General features: G+C 31.0%; 4 protein-coding genes, 1 long non-coding RNA gene and 1 other non-coding gene across 7 annotated transcripts in view; 1 reads left to right on the top strand and 5 right to left on the bottom strand.

Moving 5' to 3' along the window:
* Nucleotides 1–197: 197 nt before the first annotated feature.
* Nucleotides 198–270, bottom strand: TRNAA-AGC (transfer RNA alanine (anticodon AGC)). The gene has a single exon. It is a non-coding gene; the product is annotated as a tRNA-Ala (tRNA).
* A 5,390-nt stretch (nt 271–5,660) lies between these two features.
* Nucleotides 5,661–7,822, bottom strand: LOC118063694 (uncharacterized). Its single transcript, XM_035077797.1, has 7 exons — nt 7,688–7,822; nt 7,434–7,573; nt 7,260–7,355; nt 6,594–6,816; nt 6,385–6,518; nt 5,994–6,212; nt 5,661–5,890 (listed from the first exon to the last, which is right to left on the bottom strand). Exons 1-7 carry the CDS (start codon nt 7,740–7,742, stop codon nt 5,765–5,767), a joined length of 993 nt encoding a protein of 330 aa, XP_034933688.1. The 5' UTR covers nt 7,743–7,822; the 3' UTR covers nt 5,661–5,764.
* A 593-nt stretch (nt 7,823–8,415) lies between these two features.
* LOC118063708 (chymotrypsin inhibitor-like) lies at nt 8,416–8,999 on the bottom strand. Its single transcript, XM_035077832.1, has 2 exons — nt 8,857–8,999; nt 8,416–8,754 (listed from the first exon to the last, which is right to left on the bottom strand). Exons 1-2 carry the CDS (start codon nt 8,909–8,911, stop codon nt 8,522–8,524), a joined length of 288 nt encoding a protein of 95 aa, XP_034933723.1. The 5' UTR covers nt 8,912–8,999; the 3' UTR covers nt 8,416–8,521.
* A 478-nt stretch (nt 9,000–9,477) lies between these two features.
* LOC118063681 (serine protease inhibitor swm-1-like) lies at nt 9,478–10,102 on the bottom strand. Its single transcript, XM_035077785.1, has 3 exons — nt 9,968–10,102; nt 9,747–9,883; nt 9,478–9,668 (listed from the first exon to the last, which is right to left on the bottom strand). The coding sequence occupies exons 1-3, from the start codon at nt 10,017–10,019 to the stop codon at nt 9,561–9,563; spliced, it is 297 nt and encodes a 98-aa protein (XP_034933676.1). The 5' UTR covers nt 10,020–10,102; the 3' UTR covers nt 9,478–9,560.
* A 477-nt stretch (nt 10,103–10,579) lies between these two features.
* LOC118075144 (serine protease inhibitor swm-1-like) lies at nt 10,580–11,203 on the bottom strand. 2 transcript variants are annotated; one of them, XM_035096828.1, is made up of 3 exons: nt 11,045–11,203; nt 10,841–10,980; nt 10,580–10,748 (listed from the first exon to the last, which is right to left on the bottom strand). In XM_035096828.1, exons 1-3 carry the CDS (start codon nt 11,097–11,099, stop codon nt 10,650–10,652), a joined length of 294 nt encoding a protein of 97 aa, XP_034952719.1. In that variant the 5' UTR covers nt 11,100–11,203; the 3' UTR covers nt 10,580–10,649. The 2 variants fall into 2 exon arrangements, with proteins under 2 accessions (XP_034952719.1, XP_034952720.1); XM_035096829.1 differs by having other exon boundaries at nt 10,841–10,977.
* A 1,146-nt stretch (nt 11,204–12,349) lies between these two features.
* The window catches only part of LOC118075147 (uncharacterized), a 31,986-nt gene continuing 23,692 nt past the window's right edge, over nt 12,350–20,643 (top strand). Inside the window, exon 1 of the long non-coding RNA XR_004691276.1 lies at nt 12,350–12,465. This is a non-coding gene — a long non-coding RNA (uncharacterized lncRNA). The remainder of the gene's footprint in view (nt 12,466–20,643) is intronic.

Genomic DNA, 20,643 nt, shown 5'->3' with positions numbered 1-20,643 from the left:
ATAATAATTCTAGATCAAATAAAAAAAAAATCAAAGTCTCTAGACCTGTCGATTAAATCGTTATTGTTTAACTGATAAAAGAAAATCTATAATTTAGATAGAACATTTAAAAACTTAATTAAAAAATAATTTTCAATCATTAAAAGTACAGAAAAGAAAATTTGATCATTTTTTTGGATACCGATCAAAAAATCGGTTGGAGGCGCCGGGTATCGATCCCGGTACCTCTCGCATGCTAAGCGAGCGCTCTACCATCTGAGCTACGCCCCCTTGATAGAATAGTTTTAACCGGTTTAATCCAAATGGATCAGATTTAATTTAATCATAAATTGTCCGGTGGTCGATTGCTCCGCACACCCGACACCACTTTTTCACTTTTTTATGGCTCAATCACTCACCGATATTGACCTCATTCAAAGCCAAGTCTACCATCGAAAATATTTACCCCATTATCTAGCTTTACTTCAAACTTTATTTATTTATCCACAGTCTGCTAGAGAGTTCATTCATCCTGCCAATTTCGTAGATCATAAAATCAATATATTTGCAGTAATAGTGTCAAAAGTGTCTGCATAAGTCAGCCAAGTGACGGACTATAAAAATGACATAGCAAGTGATAAATAAAGGGACATAAAATTAGATAATACTGGAATGTTAGGGTGTGTATTTATTTTGGGGTATAAATAGAAATAGAAAAAGAATAAAAATAAAATAAAAAATGATGAGGATGTTGAAGAAAAAGAAAGAGTGAATGAACGAGAGAGAAATGCTGATGGAATTATAAGTAATGCGTTGCAGCACGTGGCCTTATAGTAGTTCTACCACCAACTCGTCAAACCTGTTTGGCACACTGCAAGAGTGCGGGTGCAACAGCCAAAAGTACATACCAAGAGATCGATTTCAATATTAGCGCCTTAATCAAATCAAATTTCATTTTATTATTATTTCAATAATTTTATTAATCATCGATTCCAATTTTGTTTGAGGTCAAAAAATAATTATCACAATATTTAGTTTTAATTGTTGGTGAATGAATCAATCAATTAATTAATGAAGTAATCGGTTGAATTTTTACATTGTTTGGATTCTTCATGAGGTGTTATTGAGACATTAAGGTGGATTAAAGTCAATTGCTGGGTATTTTTTAAAGAATAATAATCAATTAACAAGAGCATTTGTAATTAGAGTATCGTGATGTTGCTCACACGATTAATTTGAATCGACAGATTCGAATTGTATCAATTGCAATGATCTTATCGCTTTACGATGCTGTACTGATTATTTACTTTTGCAATAATCCTCGACGTGCCACATCATTTATATACAATAGGAATTAATTATATCGTGAGAATCAATTCACGTTTACAATTTTATTTAATTTAAAACCGATTATTATTCACTACGACACAAAGAAAAAAAAAACGTAATAAATATTGCTGTTTAGTGTAAATTTTTCTAAAAATTTCCTACAGTTTGTTGATTTGAAATGAGAGGAAAAAAATATTAAATGATTGGAGATTATGAAATCAAAGTAAAATAAAATAATGATGCTTTCACCTTATTATCGCTCTAAAGATGTTATCTGATTGGTTGTATTTATATATACAAGGATAATAAATATACTTGAGTTTCATCCCTTTTTGTAGCTGGTTTACCTCTCGTAAGCTATTTCTCAAACGGCTCAACTTATTTAGCACACGAGGGAGGCATAAACGCGTAACGAGAGTACGCGAATAAGTTGGAAAGGTATATGAGACACGAGAAAAACATATGTACATACTTATTTCTTACTCTTATATTTATCCCGCGCTTTTTGCCATGTGCTCGCTAACTTATCGATATATTGATGTCGAATTACGTTGTCTTGGCAAAGAGTTTGAAACTCGCGAAAAAAGTGGCTAAGCAAAAATAGATAAAAGTGTTAACTTTTGTGTCTGTTTTTTTTTTTCTTTCCTTCTTGACTGAGTTATTGCTAAGTGAGGTCAAGGGATCACGTGTTATCGCTTCAGCCGTTTATAAGTCAGTGAATTTTATTTTTTAAGTTCAATATTATTGTTAATAAAAAATAATTTACTCGACAAAATATTTTTTCAAAATTATTGCCGCATTATTTTATGGCTTTTTTACTCTTTTATTTAAGTCATAAATTCATTTATCTTATGTATATCCTTCAACCACGATGGTTTATTGTTTATAATCGTCAAGTCTTCACTTTTATATGTCTTTAGGATTTTTATACGCCTACAATTTAACGTTGGTACGCCTGCTACTTTGTAAGGGGATACCCGTAACGGTGACTCGACCTACTCGAAACCGGAAGTAGGGGCGCTTGTTTTAATTTCTCTTCAACTTCATTAATTTTTCTTCTGTCGATTTATTGCTAAACATGAGAATTACCACTAGAGAAATTATCCTAGAACATTTTTATCATTTTATTTTTGCCGAAAATATTTAAAATCTTTTATTGGAGACATCTTACACAGTCAATTCTACGAATTCATTACATATTAATAAATATAATAATTAATTTATATTAAACGGTTTAAGAGTCAGATAGATTGAATAGGTTTCACCACTGTTGAATCACCTTAAGCATCTTTTTATTAATTATGACACTGAATTCCAACATTTTATTGCAAAAAAAAACATTTTGAAATAAAAAATATTATTTTTAATAATTAGATACATCCTTTTTGTTGGACTCAAGGTCTCAAATGAATAAAAATAATTAAAATAAGAGCAAAAATTGATCGAAACTCATGTAATTTTATCAAGCAATACTACATTTATGTGATCAATAAAAAAAAAATCACCGAACAATTTTATTTTGCAAAAGAATGTTGGTTCTTGAAAAATAGTCTGAATAAATGGTTGAAGAATGTTCATGTGGATTTGTAAAAGTAAAATAAAATTTGAATGTTTTAATGTTCTGACGTAAACTGCACCTACATGGGTGAGTACTTTGTACGATTGAGGTACATAGTCCGGTTGTAAGTTCTCGACTGTGTGCATATAAACCAATCCTAAAAAGAGAACACGATACAACGGGTATCCATTTCACGAACGATGGAGACATCGTCGCGAGTTTTACTTGGTTCGATTTCCAGTCGTATGCTAATTTCCCTTGCGAGCATGTGGTTTGTCAGACGGAGGCTTGGTCTTAAGTGTTCGTTCACTATGAGGGATATACGTACATATTAAATAAAAGAGCACAGAAGAAAACCAGAGCTTAATAACATGACCAACTAAATGTGTAAAAATACATTTCATTCAATACCTAATAATCCGGTCAAGTTCTTTTGGTCATTCGATTTTATTCTTTTTTTTAACGACCTTTAGCCAAATATTCATGATCTAATCAGTCTTTAGTAATTGTATTTTACATGATAGAATTATTTAAAACCATTTATAAATTATAAAATGATCGAAAATGGTTTGTTTAGACATGAGAGGAATTCGGGCAAAGAAAAAATGGATTAAAAAAAAAAAAAAATTAATCACTGAAACTTTCGAGAGAGGAGAGAGTGCGGAAGGGCAGAGTATAAAAAATGGACTAAAGGCAAAAAAAAAAAAAAGGATTTTGATTGTTCGTTAAAAAATTTTTATCATTTTTTATATCGATGTAGGGGTACATGTGTGTATATAAAAGTTGTAACGAATGGATATAAGTGACATAATAAGTCACGATGGTCGACAGAACCATAGCGCTAATGATTATGAATGGTCGAAGGTCTTATATATAATATGGTGGGTATCCTGGCCTTAGAGGCCTTTTGCCAAAACTTGATACCGTTGATCGACCGGATTGTGCGTGGTGTAGTGGAGAATAATATCTCTTGTACGTTGATCGTGTCTACAACACTCCTCCAATGTTAAATTTATGCATCTGCTAATAAAACGAAAAGTCGTGCCACCCGGGTTATCCATTATTTCTAATTATGATTGTATTAAAAGTTCCGTTAATTTATAATAAGATTAATGAGAAGACAAAAAAGAATAAATGAAAAATAAATGCATAAAGAAAACAAGTAACATGACGTGGATATTAATCTTTTAAATTGTACTTTTTTCATTCTTTAATGGATTATTTTTCGCCGATTAATTCCCAACATTTTTATTAGCCTGCCACAACAATAAAAAATTATTCTCAAATACTACAATTTTTTATATAATATTCAGACGTTATTATTAAAATTATAAAAATAATTTTTTTTTTTTTATTGTCGGGAAAAAAGTGTTATTAATTTTTTAAAAACTAGTAATTTTTAGAGGAAATAATTAAATGCATGCAAATGAAGTAATACTTGAGGGGAATAAATTTTTTTTTTGAGCCTAATAATTATTTATTTCCTCGCATTTTCACGAAAAAAATGAAAAGAAGTAAGTTTTTCAAAGCGATTATTAATTTTTACAACTTTATAAACGGTGGAAAATAAGTACCAGGTGTTATGATGAAGGTTAATTAACATGTGGGGAAGAGTTTCTGAGTTTTATCACTGGTGTAACTTCCGGCTTGGCGAGAGAATGAGGGACAGAGGCCCAGGGTGGAAAATAATACAGGGTTTAACGTGTGTCAGCCACGCGACTATCTAAGTACAATATTGTAAACATTTGACGTTAGTTTGTGCAATTACTATAATTTAATATCTATGTCTGTTGCTAAAAACAGTCAGAGCTAAAACTATGAACATCAGAATCGACTTTAAAATCTCTACATAATGCTAATGAATGACGAAAGAAAGTCTTCAATAATTTTTAATGTTTTTTTTATGATTGAAAACTCTCGAATCCGAATTGAACAAATCGATGGATATAAATTTAATTTTTTTTACGAAATTGAAAAAAAAGGTTTAACTGTAATTCAAATAAAATGTGTTCTTTATTGATACTGAATGAAATACACACTTGCAGATAAGGTCGATCAATATTTGAAAGAAACATATAATCAATTTTTTCTTAATACTTGTTGAACAGTGAAATATATATATTGTTAAAAAAAAATACGTTGACAATAAAAATCCGTTGATTGCATATGTTGCAAACAGCCTACACTACAATAATTATAGTACGTCACATTTTATCTTTGAAATCGTGCGGGTAGCAGTGCGGAGCACTGACAACTACTAATAAAAACACCTGCCAAGCGCGTGCCGACACACACGCGTGTATATTATGACCACCGTGACGATAAAACTCTCTCTCTCTCTTTTCCTATTTTATTTATTTTCTTCGTTTTGTTTTTCCTTCATATAAGTTACTTCAACTGCATACTAGTTAAGGATTCTTTTCTTACTTTATCTGGAATTCTAATCAGGCCTGAGACCTTCTTTACCTTAAATCATTATCAACATGATCAATAACAGCGTTATTATTCAATTTGAAATGAAGAAATAAAATTTCCTAATTTAAGGAATCATTTTAAATTAATTTTCTTGAAAAAATAAATTTATTGTTTCGTTCAAAAATTTTTCGTTGGAAAGCTGATCATGCTGAAAATTTTTAAATAATTTTCTATATTTTATTTTCACAGTAAGTCAAGTGTAAAAATAATCATTGACAAGGAATGATAAAGAGCGTAAATCATGTCACAACGTGATAAAAGTTTGAGAGTTAATTAGAGTAATTAAATGGAGCAGAAATAAATGTTTAATATATTTTTAGTAGTTTTTTTTATTGAAATTCAATATACAAAAATGATCTATGTTCAATTAAATACTCCTTCTGAATAAATAAATAATAAATAAATAAATTATTCATTAACTAGTTATTTTTTTGCACGAGCATAGCAGAGAGGTGGACGTCGGTTTGGGCAAAATTCTGGTCGAATGCACTGTCCATTTGGTGCTCGAACAAATCCTTCTTGACATTCACAAACATTTATTGCGCAATCCTAGAAAAAAATAAAATTAAAGTTAATAAAAAAATTTTTTAAGAAGGCAATGATGATAATTAATAACAAAAAAAAATTTTATTTGTTGAAGGTTGATGTGTACCTTTGTGCAAACACGAGGTCCAGGATTCTCGCAAGTTGGAGGACATCGAGTTCCACATGGCTTGCAAACATCATGGGGTCCACCAGAGCAGATACGGTTGCATCGCAAGGGCTGAACATGAACAGTTTCATTCCTTGGACACTGCCATTGTCTAATACACATTCCATTGGGAGCTCGGACATAACCTGGTGCACACTCGCATGCATTGACTCTGCAGGCCTACGAAAGAGTAAGTAGATGTTTTTATTATAAAATAAAATTGAAGATTAACTTCCTATATCAGAACTGGTCAGCTTGGTGTTATCATGATTTCATGAGAGTTAATAAAGAGTCTTTAAAAATCATGAAAATTAAATTGCAAGATGGAGTAGATTTTTGAATAAATATTTACCGCAATGCAAGCATCTGGACCCTGTGGTTGAGCACAGGTCTTGGGACAGTAGCTAGCGCAACTTAAACAAAGATCACTGGGGCCACCTCTGCAAGGTGGATTGCAAACTTGTCCAAAGGCTTGATCAAAGGTGACTACAAAAAGAAATAATTTATTACTCATCTGTTGATTTTTTTTCATAACCTTTCATTTATTGATAATTATCTTACACAATAACACAGCCACTGATACAAAGAATAAAACTTTATTTGGATTGGTATCCATTTCGATGCACTTATGCACGTTGATTATAAACCGATCAAAGAGTAAGAAGTATCTGTATTCCTGGAGATAATCTTGATTCTTGCATTTATATACAAAAGTTATGAGCAACATTCCCATGTTTTGTATTATTGTTTCTGAAATTTCTGTTATGCTAAATGTCATTTTATTTTTTCAATTTGTTTATTTATTATTAATCCGATGAGTGGTTGATTGTTATCGTTCATTCGATTGAGCAAACTTGATATTTAACTTAGGATTATGTTTAAGTCAAGGTGACAAGCCATTATTTGATTGGAAGAAATGAAACAATAGCATAATTTATCATATTTTTCATTAAGCTTCATTAAAAAAAATTGTTTATGAGCTCATAATTATTTATCTTTAACATGCCATATCATTTCTTATCTTGCAACACTTTTTTTTCTACCAAACATCAACTGAAAGGAAAATATTGATACTGATTTGTGACAAATTAAATACCAGTAGGATTACGGTTTCCGAAAATGATCTTTAAATAGTAAAGAAGGATTTTATGAGACATAAATAGTAATAATAAACAAATTAGAATATTAATTTGTATAGGTCATCAAGTTAATGGCTGTTAATATTTAACCCTGAGATTTTAGACATTGATTAGGACGAACACAACGGCCATTGGGAGCACGAACCCATCCACGTTGACATTGGCAGACATTAATAACACAATCCTGTAATGAATCAACATCGAATAATTAATTATCAGCCAGAGAAAGATTTTTACTTTCAAATCAAAATACTCTACTTACTTTTGTACATGGTCCAGGGTTCGGACGACGGCAAGTAGCTGGGCAACGAGTTCCACAGGCTACACATCTGTCACGAGGACCACCAGTACAACGTCTACGACATCTGCCTCCACGTTGAGCTTCGGCTTCGTTGATTGTCACTAGGAAATTAATAATTAGATATTTGACATTATTTTCAAGAATAGTGGATTGAGAAAATTATTTGTAATAGAAACGTGATGGTGAATTGATTCAATTCGTATGTAATTACTGACACATTAAGACGATGATAGTGATAGTGAACAAAATGACAATAGTCTTAGCATTCATGATGGAAAACTTTGCACTTCATTCAGCTTCACTCATGTTACTGCTTCATAAGAATGACTGACCAGTGTTGATTTTATGAAAAGGTTTATTTACTGTCTCGAATCTCTTTTTATAAAAATATGAAAACAGATTCCATCTGGAAAAGCATGAATGAATTCAAAACAATACAAGCTCTTTGTAATAATTGTTGTTACTCAAAGATAATCTTTGTCTTTATTTATTTTGAGGGAAAAGTATTAATTTTAAAAAAATTTTTTTAATATAATTTTCCATCAAAAGATCCATTAGAGTAGTTATAAACTTTCTATTCAGATTTTTTTGTTTATTTGTTCATTAAATAATAATAAAAATAAATTTCCCAACGTTCATTAGTTGATGTCTTCAATTTATCATCCAGTGAAATATACATATTTTTTTTTATTGATTGAATGTCACTCTTGCTGCAAAAAAATTCTAAAAAAGACTAGATGTTGGAAGAAATTATGAAAATAACAACATCAAAATGTCTTATCTTTAGAATTGCAACATCTAAGAACTTTCAATGCTGTCAGAGAAACGTTGATAAATCTTTGACACCTGGATTTGATTGAAAATGGATATTAGAGCATCGGACGATGATCTTGATGTAAAAAAAGTTGGGTAGAACTTCATTAAGAATGAAAGAACGACAATAGACTACTTAAATAATTTATTTTATTATTTATCTATCGATCAGTCGATTGAAGGTTATAGGATAAATAATAATTTTTATAATTCATCAAGTTAATGGGTGATAATATCTAACCCCGAGATCTTGGACATTGGTTAGGACGAACGCAACGGCCGCCGGGAGCACGAACCCATCCGGGTGCACATTGGCAGACATTGTGTATACATCCTGAACGGCATCTAGGTCTAGGATTACGGCAGGTAGGTGGGCAACGGCTTCCACAGGCTACACATCTATCCTGGGGTCCACCACTACAACGTCTACGACATCTACCACGTTGAGCTTCGGCTTGGTCAATCGTCACTAGAAAATTCATTGATTGATAATTAGATCATGAAGTAAAAAATATTTGTGATAAAAAAAAGTAATAGTTGACTAATATAGATAAGTAGGTTATTTACTTACACGCCAAGACGACGACAGTAATAGCGAACAAAATGACAATAGTTTTAGTATTCATACTGGCGGACTCTGCATTTCATTAAATTTCACTCTTATTTATACCTAATGAAAATGATTGACCAATGTTGATATTATGAAAACGTTTATTTATTATCTTACATCTCTTCTTATGAAAATTTCGATTATAAATAATTATTGTTTCTCAGAGAAATTTTTTTTTATTTATTTACCTCATTATTTCGTAAAAAAAATATTAACGATATCAGCAGGAATTTCAATGAGTATAACAAATTAAAAACTAATTTATTTACAAATTCTCGTATCAAGAGATAATCTAATACTTTTATTAAGAAAAATTTCTGTTTAGATTTTTTTGGTCTGTTGTTTTTATAAATATTAGTACAATTGATTTTTGTCATATTCATTGATCGGTGTATACAATTAATCATCCAATCATTGATGATTGTGCATAAGAAAATTTTTTTTATAAAAAATAAATGAATGAATAAATTTTTAAAATAAATAAATGATCGATAAACGATTAATAAAGAATTCAGTGGTATTTACAAAAACCAAAAAAAGAAAAGATCAGAATGTGGATAGAAATGATGAAAATAAAAATGTCGATAAGTTTAATCTTTATTTAATAAGTTAATAATAATTACTAACACTAGTTACCTAATAAATTAAATAAAATTAAAATTAATTTATTTAGAATATAGTGAACGACGAGGACACTGTGAAGGCCAAATACATCTTCCATTAGGTCCACGAACGGTTCCTCCAGTGCATTGGCATACGTTTAAGATGCAAGCCTGTATACAACAATTTAAAACAATGAAAAACCAAATACATCAATCATTCACAGTAATAATTGAATGAATGAAATTTACCTGAGGACATATCTGAGGTCTAGGGTTTTCACAAGTTGGGGGACAATAACTTCCACATTCGAAGCATCTATCATATAGACCACCACGACAAAAGACATTACGACAGTTGCCTTGACCATTGACTTGCTCCAAAGACACTACACAAGAATCCAATAAAATTATTCTAATAATTACTATTGATTTATAATAGATTTACTGAATTACTTAGAAATTAGTCTTACATAGAAGAACAACTGCTGAAGCAAAGAGCAACATTTTCCATGAGTCAGACATGTTAATAAAATTAATTAAATTTTTTGAATTTAATGATCTTTAAAGTAAGCAGAGATAAAATATCTCAATATGAAATGTCGCAGATGATCTTTACTCTCATATTTATATCTAGACTTGATGGAATTGTTTCCGTAATTCGTATTGGTGTAACTGAGTTTTCTGTTTGCATTGAATGTTACTTTATTTTTTCAAACAGTTTTATTTATTAATCCGGTGAGTGGCTGATTGTGCCTGATCGCCTGTTTGACTATGTGCACTTGACGTTTAGCTTGGGATTACGTTGAAGTCAAGGTAAAGAGTCATTATTTGATCGAAGCAAATAAAACAATGAAATAAATGGCGATAATATACAAAGTAAATAGAAATGTTGAGTAATTAATTTTTTTTCCGACTTTTTTCATTATCGAACAAAGATTTAAATTATTGGAATAATTTTTGTTGCAATAAAAATTCAATAGCAAATGAATAATGTTCACAAATCATATAGACATATCAAAATATTAATCGACTGTAGTCTGATATCATTTTTATTAAGGAAATAATTGTTTTAAACATGCAAATGTTGAGAAAATTATTTTATTTATTCAATAAATCAGTATATATAAATTTAATAAATTGGTTTATTTTTTTTCAACTACTTTTTGCAGGACATTCAGAAGCATCAATACATTTGCCATTTGGTCCACGAACAGTTCCCTGAGTACACTGGCACACGTTCTGCATGCAAACCTAAATAATTACATAATAAACATAAATTTATTTATAATATATATAAAATAATAATAAAAAAAATTATATAAAGGTGTCATATGGTGGATTACCATGATACAAGCTTTGCCTTCCATGCTAGGATTGTCACAAGTCAGTGGACATGCACTTCCACATTCAAAACATTTGTCGTATGGCCCTCCAGTGCACTCTACATCAGCACATCCTTGGCTGTGTACTGGTTTTAGAGCTACTGAAAATAATTTAAAATACATTCAATGATTATTGGAAGATAAAAAAAATATTTATTCAATTACCTATCATGATAATAGCAGTGATGGCGATGGAGATGGTAATAATTTTAGAGTTCATTTTGGGTTTTAACTAAATTTGTAGAAATAAATTCAACTTTTATAAGCAACAGAAAATTTCTAATCAGTTTATATTATGTCTCGGGAATATTTATACAAGCTATCAGTAAAAAATTTCTTTCAACTGCAATAACAGGCCAAGTTATATGCAAGACTTTTTTTGTTGATAAGATACAGTTATCTCATATTTATTTATTTATTTAAAAATAAAATAAATATTGCATTTTCCTCAAACATTAATTTACATAAAGTAAGAAATAATAATAAAATAAATTACTAGCAATTTTAGCACAATCTCCAAGTTATTTCCTGATTAAAAAAATAAGGAACAAAAATCGAATTACATTTTTTTTGTTATCAACAGTATTATTAGCTACTATTATTCCATATGCTCTAGATTTTTTTGTCAAGTTACAGGGGGCTTGATATAACGTGCAAGCGGATCAAGTGGAGAAGTATCACCTGTTTCGACCACCAGCATATCACCTGCAGCCACCAAGATACGCTGGACTTCCTTATATTTGCAGGGTGGCTTTTGGATAATCATCAGAGCGTGTCTCCATAGCACATGTTGTCGAGCTGTCCAAAGTCTCTGATAATAACCCCAGAATGGAAAAAAAGTTTCAAGGTTGAGGCACGTGTCTTCACTTGGATAAGTGTCTGCAAATAAATGTTTGCTTGGTATTTTAGTCCAACAGTATAAATAACAGTCACTTGGATTCCTCTTATGACCCCTGAAGACTTACCTCCGGTAATCACGCGACCATGAATCCGCTCGCGAGGAGCTTCTACACCTGCAACCCCCAAGACTGAAGGGGCTGTTGAGTAACTTCCTTTGCACGCTTTCTTGGCCTCAAACGGTTACTTTTTATAATTAATTCACATTCAGAATGTTATTTCAGACCCCAAACAAGTCTCAAAAAAATGATTTTGAAGGTTGTAGCTTTATAAGAATTTTTGGAGAATTATTTCAAGCAATTTTTGAGAGTAGTTGATGTCCTAGATGACCAAGAGCATGAAAAAAAATTAGTGAGAATTTTTTTAATCTAAATATTTATTTTTTTAATTATTAAATATTTCCACTAACATTAAAAAAATATTAGAGTGATAAACATGTTAGAAAAACAATTTTTGGTCTAATTAAGGCAATAAATTAAAAAGTCTTAGGGGTTAATTTTAGTGTAAAACTTGTTCCTTATTATATTAAAAAGCATATCTGTCCAGCAGGTCCCTTGACTAGAGGTTACTCGCCCATATCTCCGTGGAGGGTGCAGGGTTTATGGAGCAAACGTCCAACGACATAAGCTGTAGTCTTAGTCAACCGTGAATGAGGACAGGTGACACGCGCCGGCACACGTTCATCGATGGTGAGTTTACTGAAGTTATCTAGGAATGTAAAATATGTATGCAGTCAATTAGTAATTAAAAAAAGGGAGAGTCACCAAAGCAAATACGTTATTGGACACTGTAATTTTGTTTTTGGTGTTTAAATTTATTTTAAAAAGGTCATTCACGTTAGGTGACGTCACTCCAATGATTAATATTTTAAAAATTCATTTTACGATTTGAACAAGATCATTGATAAGTAAAACATCTCAAGCTCACTCGAAATAGCTAACGAAGACAACAAATTATTTTTTAAAAAAAATCCTCGTGTCAATTATAATAGCAACTGGTCGAGTATCGCGCTTGTAATACACAGAGATGATTGTAAAATTTTTATTAACGCGAATCTTTATTATTCCGATGATTATCAAGCACGCACTAGTTGGGATGCTGCGGATCGATTGGTAGAAATGGATGTAATTTATGTCTTTCTACCAGGCGTCGCCATTTTGAATTGCTGCGATAAGTCACCTGTCGGAGTTGGTCGAGCACCTATAGCAGGCGATTAGGTATCACGACGATCCGGATAAACCAGCCAGCCGTCACGGACATTCACTCCTGTTAAGCTAAGACGATCGTCCTGACTCTTATCTCTTGCTCCTTCGCACAAGACTTCCGCACCCGGCGATCTTACACTGTAGATATGTGCAAGCTATAGGTAATATATGTACACTCGTACAACACTTACACTCGATTCGTGATCGTCTCCTACATAAGATCATCATCCGATACGTTACGAATGATACAGAGCTGATGATTATTCCCATTTCTCATGGCTTTTTAAATGGATATTCTTTTTGCCCCATTGGACAACATTATTATTATTAATTAATTGAACTACATTACTGTTGATAATTCGTTCTGATTATTACGATTTAGTATTAAATGTTTCATGTATAATTGCTAAGCACTTGTACTCGCTAAATAGATATGCAAGTCGATACAGGAAAATAATATCATTTGAGTAAAACATTATCCTGTCACGGAAATAATCTATTTTTGATTTAAATAGCCAAGGATATATAAAAAGCTTTTTATTATCATAAAATAATAATTTTAGAGTTACTTAAAAGTCAGAAATTATGAAGAAAAATTTTTTAAAGACAGTCAGTGATTGATGGACTTGGAGATATAATTGCTTTTATCCTTATTTTTTTTTGTAAGAAATTCAAAATTAACGAAATTTTTTTAGCATTAGGATATTAAAGTAGAGATCTCAAATTTCATGATGAGCTGAGATTTATGAAGATTAAAGACACCTATATTCCAATAAGTGTATCTTTAAGAAAATAGTTCCTTTCCGCTTGGACTAAAAAAATAATTTTTTTTTCAACAATTTCCGTAATCATATCCACTAGACTTTGTCAAGTTACTATGATATCTAGTAAAAAACTAAGCTTCTTTTAACAAAGCCCAAGACATTTGTCGTAAAAAACCACAAATAACGTACTTAATCTTCTAGGATAATAGGTAAACGACTTGTTGGGTGCCTATAAATCTATTTGATAGTAGAAAGTTTTAACATTATTCTCGACATTATATAGAAACCTTATTCTGCCTTATATTCCTTCAACTCCTTCAATATATCTATATTTACACTTTATATCCCAACGTTTGTTACTTTTTGTCCAATAATATTTAAATCTATTATTTATTGTTTTCCATCTTGAGTTATTTTTCTCCACTCAAATAAGTTTCAGTTGAAAATTTAACTCCATGAAAAATGATTATAATAGAGATGTCAATATGGGACAAAAGATGATATTCAATTAAGGACAAAAGCTCGACATAAGAAGGTCAGAGGGTAAAGAGCGAGGTGAGAATATCGCGTGACTGTTTATCATGGATACCAAGGTGGTCCAATAGGCTTTTGAGAGTACAAGAACGCCAGTATTTCTCGCACACGTCTACGTCTTGTGTGGGGCTCTATCTCTTGACCAGTTGTCAACATAAAACTACACCGTTTATAGGGTTAGTAAGCTTCAACAATCTATATATATATATATATATAATCATTTACAATACTCCAGTCTGTTCCGAATATTTACTATCTACTTTATCATGATCACCTTTGTTGCTTGTAATGTCTATTTGTTTTATGTTTTAGTTATGCCAAAGCTATTTTCATTTTAAGTTTCCTTCTTGAAAACTTTTTATCTTTAGTTTTCATGAAATTGTTTCCTTTGAGAATTTTATGAGAAAAAGATTGTGCAATTACTGATTACTCTACTGCTATCCTTCTATTACTATGGCTCTGGTCTAGATGGTAGAGATGCCACACTAAGAAAGACATTTTCGAAATTAAGTAGAACAGGTTCAAGACTCTAGAATAGGACTAGATTTAAATTACGACCTGGATTATTGATGAGGGAATCTAAATTTCTTTAATGAAGATCGAAAAAGTTCAAGTTGTCGGTTCAGAATATAATCATTCCAAGTCTTAATAAAGATGTAGCAGTGAAAAATGATAAATAAGAAGCGACTGTTATCAATAAGGTGAACAAAGTGAGCCTATTGTATGGATGGCAATGGAGGTTTTCTAGCGTGGGCTGATGATCGAATTTCATACAAATCACAACGTAACTTAAACCAATAATGGTTTCGTACGCAGCACGCCCAGATTTTACGCCAACGAACATCAATAATACGCCTGTGTCTTGAATCTGCATATCTCGTTATCAGCGATCTGTAAATTATATTGATCAATCATTGTTTTTGAAATCTAGATCTCGAATCAGCTTAGTCCAAAAATCGTTATTTCAAAAAATAAATTAGAAATAAAGTGAGGAGAAGTATGGATTTGATAGACTAAAAGTGTGTATAAAGATCCATTGGGTTAATGATGACTTTTATTAAGTAATTTGTAATTCGGTTTAACGGCAGTCTACGTGAAAATATATACATCATCGGTTACTACACTTGTGTAAAATAAAAGTGGAAATATATATAGGAGAGATATATCAAATGATGTCGTGCCCCATCATCCGTGTTATCGGAAAGCCGCCGTTATACTGACGTTAACCAATCCATGCAACTTGAAGAGATATAACGGCCGCGGCACACGTATTAGTTACCGTAGCGTAGTAACGACGATAAGTGGGCATCGTGATGCAAAACCGTGCCGGCAGCACAGCTCACGATGGGAAAGTGCATTCGGTCACTCGGCGGAAGACTAAGATCTTCGACCTGTTCCTCTGTCTAACCTTATATGGTTTTTAGACGAAGATAGCGGAGCAATAAAATTTTTTATACGCCAATTAGGAATTACAGTATCACTACATAATTAACTGATCAACTGAACACCATATGCAATTGGTGTACCGCAAACATTTCTCACAGATTTATCCTTTTGCACTTTTCTGCATTGTCTTCTCTTCCTATTTTGTTCATCATTACTTTCCAAAAAATTATTTTAAATAAATATTGATGAAATATCATCAATATTTGTTGTTAAAAAAAAAAGTATCAAAAATAGAGAAAATGATAAAAAATTTATTAAATATTATTATTGTTTATAGTAAATTGCTATTGTTATAAACAACGTAAAATTGTTTAATCGCATAAAATTATTTATAAAAATATTTTATTGATATTTATCAAATATAATCATAGTTAAATTGAAGGTAAAATCAGAAAAATAAATAATAACTCTTGAGAAGAGGATTTTGTAAAAAATGTTGAGTGTATGCAACCCTTTAACAACATTGTTGGAGCAAATGCAAGATAATGGTACGAGTGGCATAAAGTAATGAGACAAGCACGTAATTACTCGCACACAAAGTATAATCAAAGCAGATTTTCTGGAATTTAGTGACTAGAGGGTAAATCGATCGGTAGCATTGCACTTGTGTATGTGAAGATTAAATAGTACACTGAAGAAAGTTTACAAAGGAGAAGGAAATTCTCAAAGAACCTCAGAATCGCGAGAACTGTAGATATAAGTAAGCCTAGCGGCTGTAGTTGATGTTGAAGTCATGAATGCAATGAAGTTTATGGTTCCCAAGTGATTCTATGAATACAAAATATACGAGGTCGGTCCGTCAAGTCGCTGCAATGTTACTCGGTCGTTCAATCATCTTAGACACGCCCGCCATATTGGCTTGACTTTGCATAAAAGACTAACCACGACTAGGGGATTCCCTCCGATGTGTACTCGTGAGTTATTGCTATTTGAAATGTATGACTTTTACATGCCTTTGTTTTCATCATAATTTAGAGTTTAAACTGCAGTTATTGACATAGATTTAAGTAAATAGCCTCTAGCAGTCAATCAAAAATAATTCGACTATTTATGCTTTTGAAAGTAACAAGAAATTTTGATTATTGTTTATCTCATATAAATATATTTAAATTGTCAAATTTTTCTGCAAGTTAAATGCTTGATTATTGACGTCAATCATCAGTTATTATCAGTCCATTACCTCTAATGTCTCCCCTCTACTTTCGAAATTAAATCAAAGTAATAGAATTTCATAATCAATTTAGTGTAATGATCACCGAGCAATTAAAAAAAAATTTTTTTCTATTGTTGTAATAAATAAAATATTATTAACAAACAAACTCCTAGAAAAGTTAAAGCTCATTACACAACACTGATGGAGTCAAAAAAGAAAAAAAAGAACAGTTTGACAACAAAGGCCACTAAATACCTTGAAAATTTCAATGGGTCATTATAAAATTGATGAAATATTTGGGCATTACGATCTGTTCAGGAGTAATAAAAAAAATCTTGTGGTACAGTTAAAAAAGATTTATTATGCATTGTTTAAATGAACCAACAGGTATTATGCAGGCAAATTAACCCCCGATGTTTAAGTTTGAAATAGTTAGAAGATCGGTAAGAGATCTCCCTTTTGAACAATTACAAGAGGCAGCATAGTAGTCGTTAGCCTATGCCCTCCGTTAGTATGCATTCCGTCACACCTGAGTGGTTGTGCATACGCCATGCACCTCACTAACATCGACCCAAGCTGCTTAACGATCTTCCTGCGAAATATCCTCCTAACGATCATCAGCCACTCGATTTCGTAATACTTAACCTAAACTCTGCTATATTGTTTTACGGGTCCCAAGCCTTGTTGATATTCGGAAATATAAATACACGCCGATTATTATTATCTCGGCGCAACGTCTAATTACGGTCATACTGTAAGTAGGATATCATCAACCAATTTGTTTCGTAATACTTATTTTCAACCAATACATCATATTATCGATTCGGGAAAATATTTTTCTATTTTGTGTGAAAATTGTAACGGTTACGTGCATTTTTATCACTTTTGATCATAGTTATTTTATGTTCCTTAGTTGGTATTATTTTATTATGTAATTTCTATTTTACCTTGAGAAATTATTGTTATTTATCAACATACTAAGAAGTTTAATATCGCGAGAAGAACCCAACAAGTTTTGCTCATTCTAGCCTTATTTTAAAAGCTGGAAACCTCTACTTTTTAGTCCTCATAATAATAATTTTTTATCAATATTCACTGGTTTGAAAGAAGAATAAAAACAGAGGGAAACCACCCTAGACCTCTAGGTTTAATAATTGTTTAAGGATTTTTAAATTTTTTCTAGAATTTTGCAAATAAATATCGTCTTCAAAAAAATTTGACTGAAAACTAGTATGTTAAGTTTTAAAATAAGCTCTGAATAATTGAAATGAACCAAAAAAAACTAAAAGTAAAGAAACGTTTTGGGGGTTCACGTACTTGGGTAATTTTCGATAAATTACCGTAAAAAATTAAATTAAAAATTTTTCAAGTATTGAATGGTCTTGAGTAAGAATTTAGAAACATATGACTAAAAGTCGTGAACGCCCAGCATACGTTCGCCGGGTCAAACGTTCGTCCATAGGCGTCAGAATAATAACGACTATTAGTATTAAGAGAGGAATTTACCATACTTGCCACGCCGTGAGCAAGGATGAGATTATCCTGACTCTGCCCATGGGATTCTCGATACTTTATGCGGCGTTTTCTCACTTATACTTGTACCCCTTTACGCGAATTTCCCATACAATATATTATTACATTGAATCCTGAGAAATTTCTCCGGGTCAATCACCCTCACTGATATTTTTCACTTATTTTTATCCTTTATTTCATTTCTGACCAGTTTTCTTTAATTTTTTTCCATTATCTCCGAATGAAATTCATTGTAATATCAATCCTCCGAATCACCCTATCCTTCAAATGGAATTCTAATCATCAGCTTTCCCAATTAATTTGACTTTATATTCATCAGTTTTATTGATGTAAATATCTCCATATCTTAGTCTTATTGAAGTTTGTTTAGCTGGAGAAAGGGTTTTGGCAGAGACTGTATCAATCAACAATAAACTAGACCAATAAATAAACGTCATTCGTCCAGTTTTTTTATGCAAGGTTTCAAAAATTTCTTTGCAATGCCTACAGGTGCGGCATTGCAATCTTTGATGTTGATCAACTGTAAAGAAATAAATTTCTTCTATAGCACATACCCGTTAAATTAGGCAAAAGACTCAAAAGAATTCTTCTCTTTTTTTTTTCACCCATTCACTCTTTAATAGTTAAATGCATACCAAAGACAGACCATATTTATTTTTCATATTCTATCAACTGTTTAAAATAATTCCCATCCATATTTACAAAATTGAAGCATCTTTTAAAAAACACTGCTTTCACGAGGAATAATTATTTGAAAATTTCATACGACTTTAAATAAATTGAAATATTTTTTATTAAACATTTAAAGATGAAAGAAAGCTTTTGAAACGTAGAAATTGTTAAATAGAAAAAAACTCTATTGAATTTTATGGTAATATAGGCTGATAAAAAATTCTATTCGCATTATGTAACACTTGTAACTTATTAAATTAATGATAGATTCCATATCACGTTCTTGGACGAAATCTCGGTTTCTGTTACTCAAGCAACACAATTGCATGTTTACCATAAGAAAAAACTTTTATAACACATATTGTCATATTTTATGAATGACAGAACATCCTAGAATGTGTATAGAGCACATAATGTATGCGTGAAGATATAAATAAGAATCTTTTGTCGAGCTCAACTATTGAATAAATAAATCAAGTCTATTTTTCTTTGTCATCGGCCGATAAACAAACAAATTAATTTTTTTATAAACAAACAATTAACTGTTAAATAAGTTACCATCTTACTAGTATTTCGTAACCTGGAAATTTTTCTTGAGGTTTTTATTAAATAATTTCTAAAATATACTTTAAACAATTTATACTAGAAAATTTTATTTACACTTGATAGTAATGACTATTTTCATTGAAATATCATGCTTAGAAGTTAATTAATATCAAGAATGTTAAATTGATAAAAGCTCGGAAAATAAATAATAATTCCAAAAAATTATAATTAGAAGAAAGAAATAGAGAGTGAGTTAAATATAAAAAGATCATTTTCTTGTAATAATCAGGTGTAATTTTATTAAAGCATGATTTATAGGAGTCTAGTTGATATATTCTGATGCTTTGAGCAGAGTACCAAGTCGAGATTATCAAGCGATTCAGTGGTCTCTGTTAGATGAGATTACAGACCGGGACAGCAACTCATCTGCCTGGGGTCATGAGTCCTGTACCTGCCCGGAAACAAATTTTCCACAATATGCTACTGATTCTTAGACTATCATTGGCATATATATCCTCATCTTATCACATTCTCATCAAATTTACACTACCGTCATTACATATAAGTTCGTTTTAAGTATATATTTATCATCACATTATATTAACATTCACATCAAGATAAACTTTTCTCTATCATTTGTACTTTTAATTTTAACAAAAAATATTTCCATCTGTAAAAATATTTTATCAAATTTTTTTATGGTTTAAATAAATGAGAAAAAAATTTAAAAGGTTTCTGTTCGATATATGGGAAGCAATTGAATGCTCAACAATAAAAAAGCTCGTAAAAATTAATAAATAATGTATTATAGTAAATATTGAGTGTTATTAACAATAATAAAAATCTAAATACGTGCAATAAATGTCCTGAGAAGGATTAGGCACATGAAAACATGATTATCGGTAGTATACTTTGAGTGATTTGATTTATTTTATGATTGAATCGTAATGCGCATATTGAATTGAGCTTCTGAATGTCATTAGTTATCATTTATTGTTAATCATTTTACAATAC

This window comes from Chelonus insularis, unplaced genomic scaffold, assembly GCF_013357705.1.
Source record: "Chelonus insularis isolate UGA/USDA-ARS -01 unplaced genomic scaffold, ASM1335770v1 contig_146_pilon, whole genome shotgun sequence".
Lineage (NCBI taxonomy): Eukaryota > Metazoa > Arthropoda > Insecta > Hymenoptera > Braconidae > Chelonus > Chelonus insularis.
This window is presented reverse-complemented; position numbering and strand designations above follow the sequence as displayed.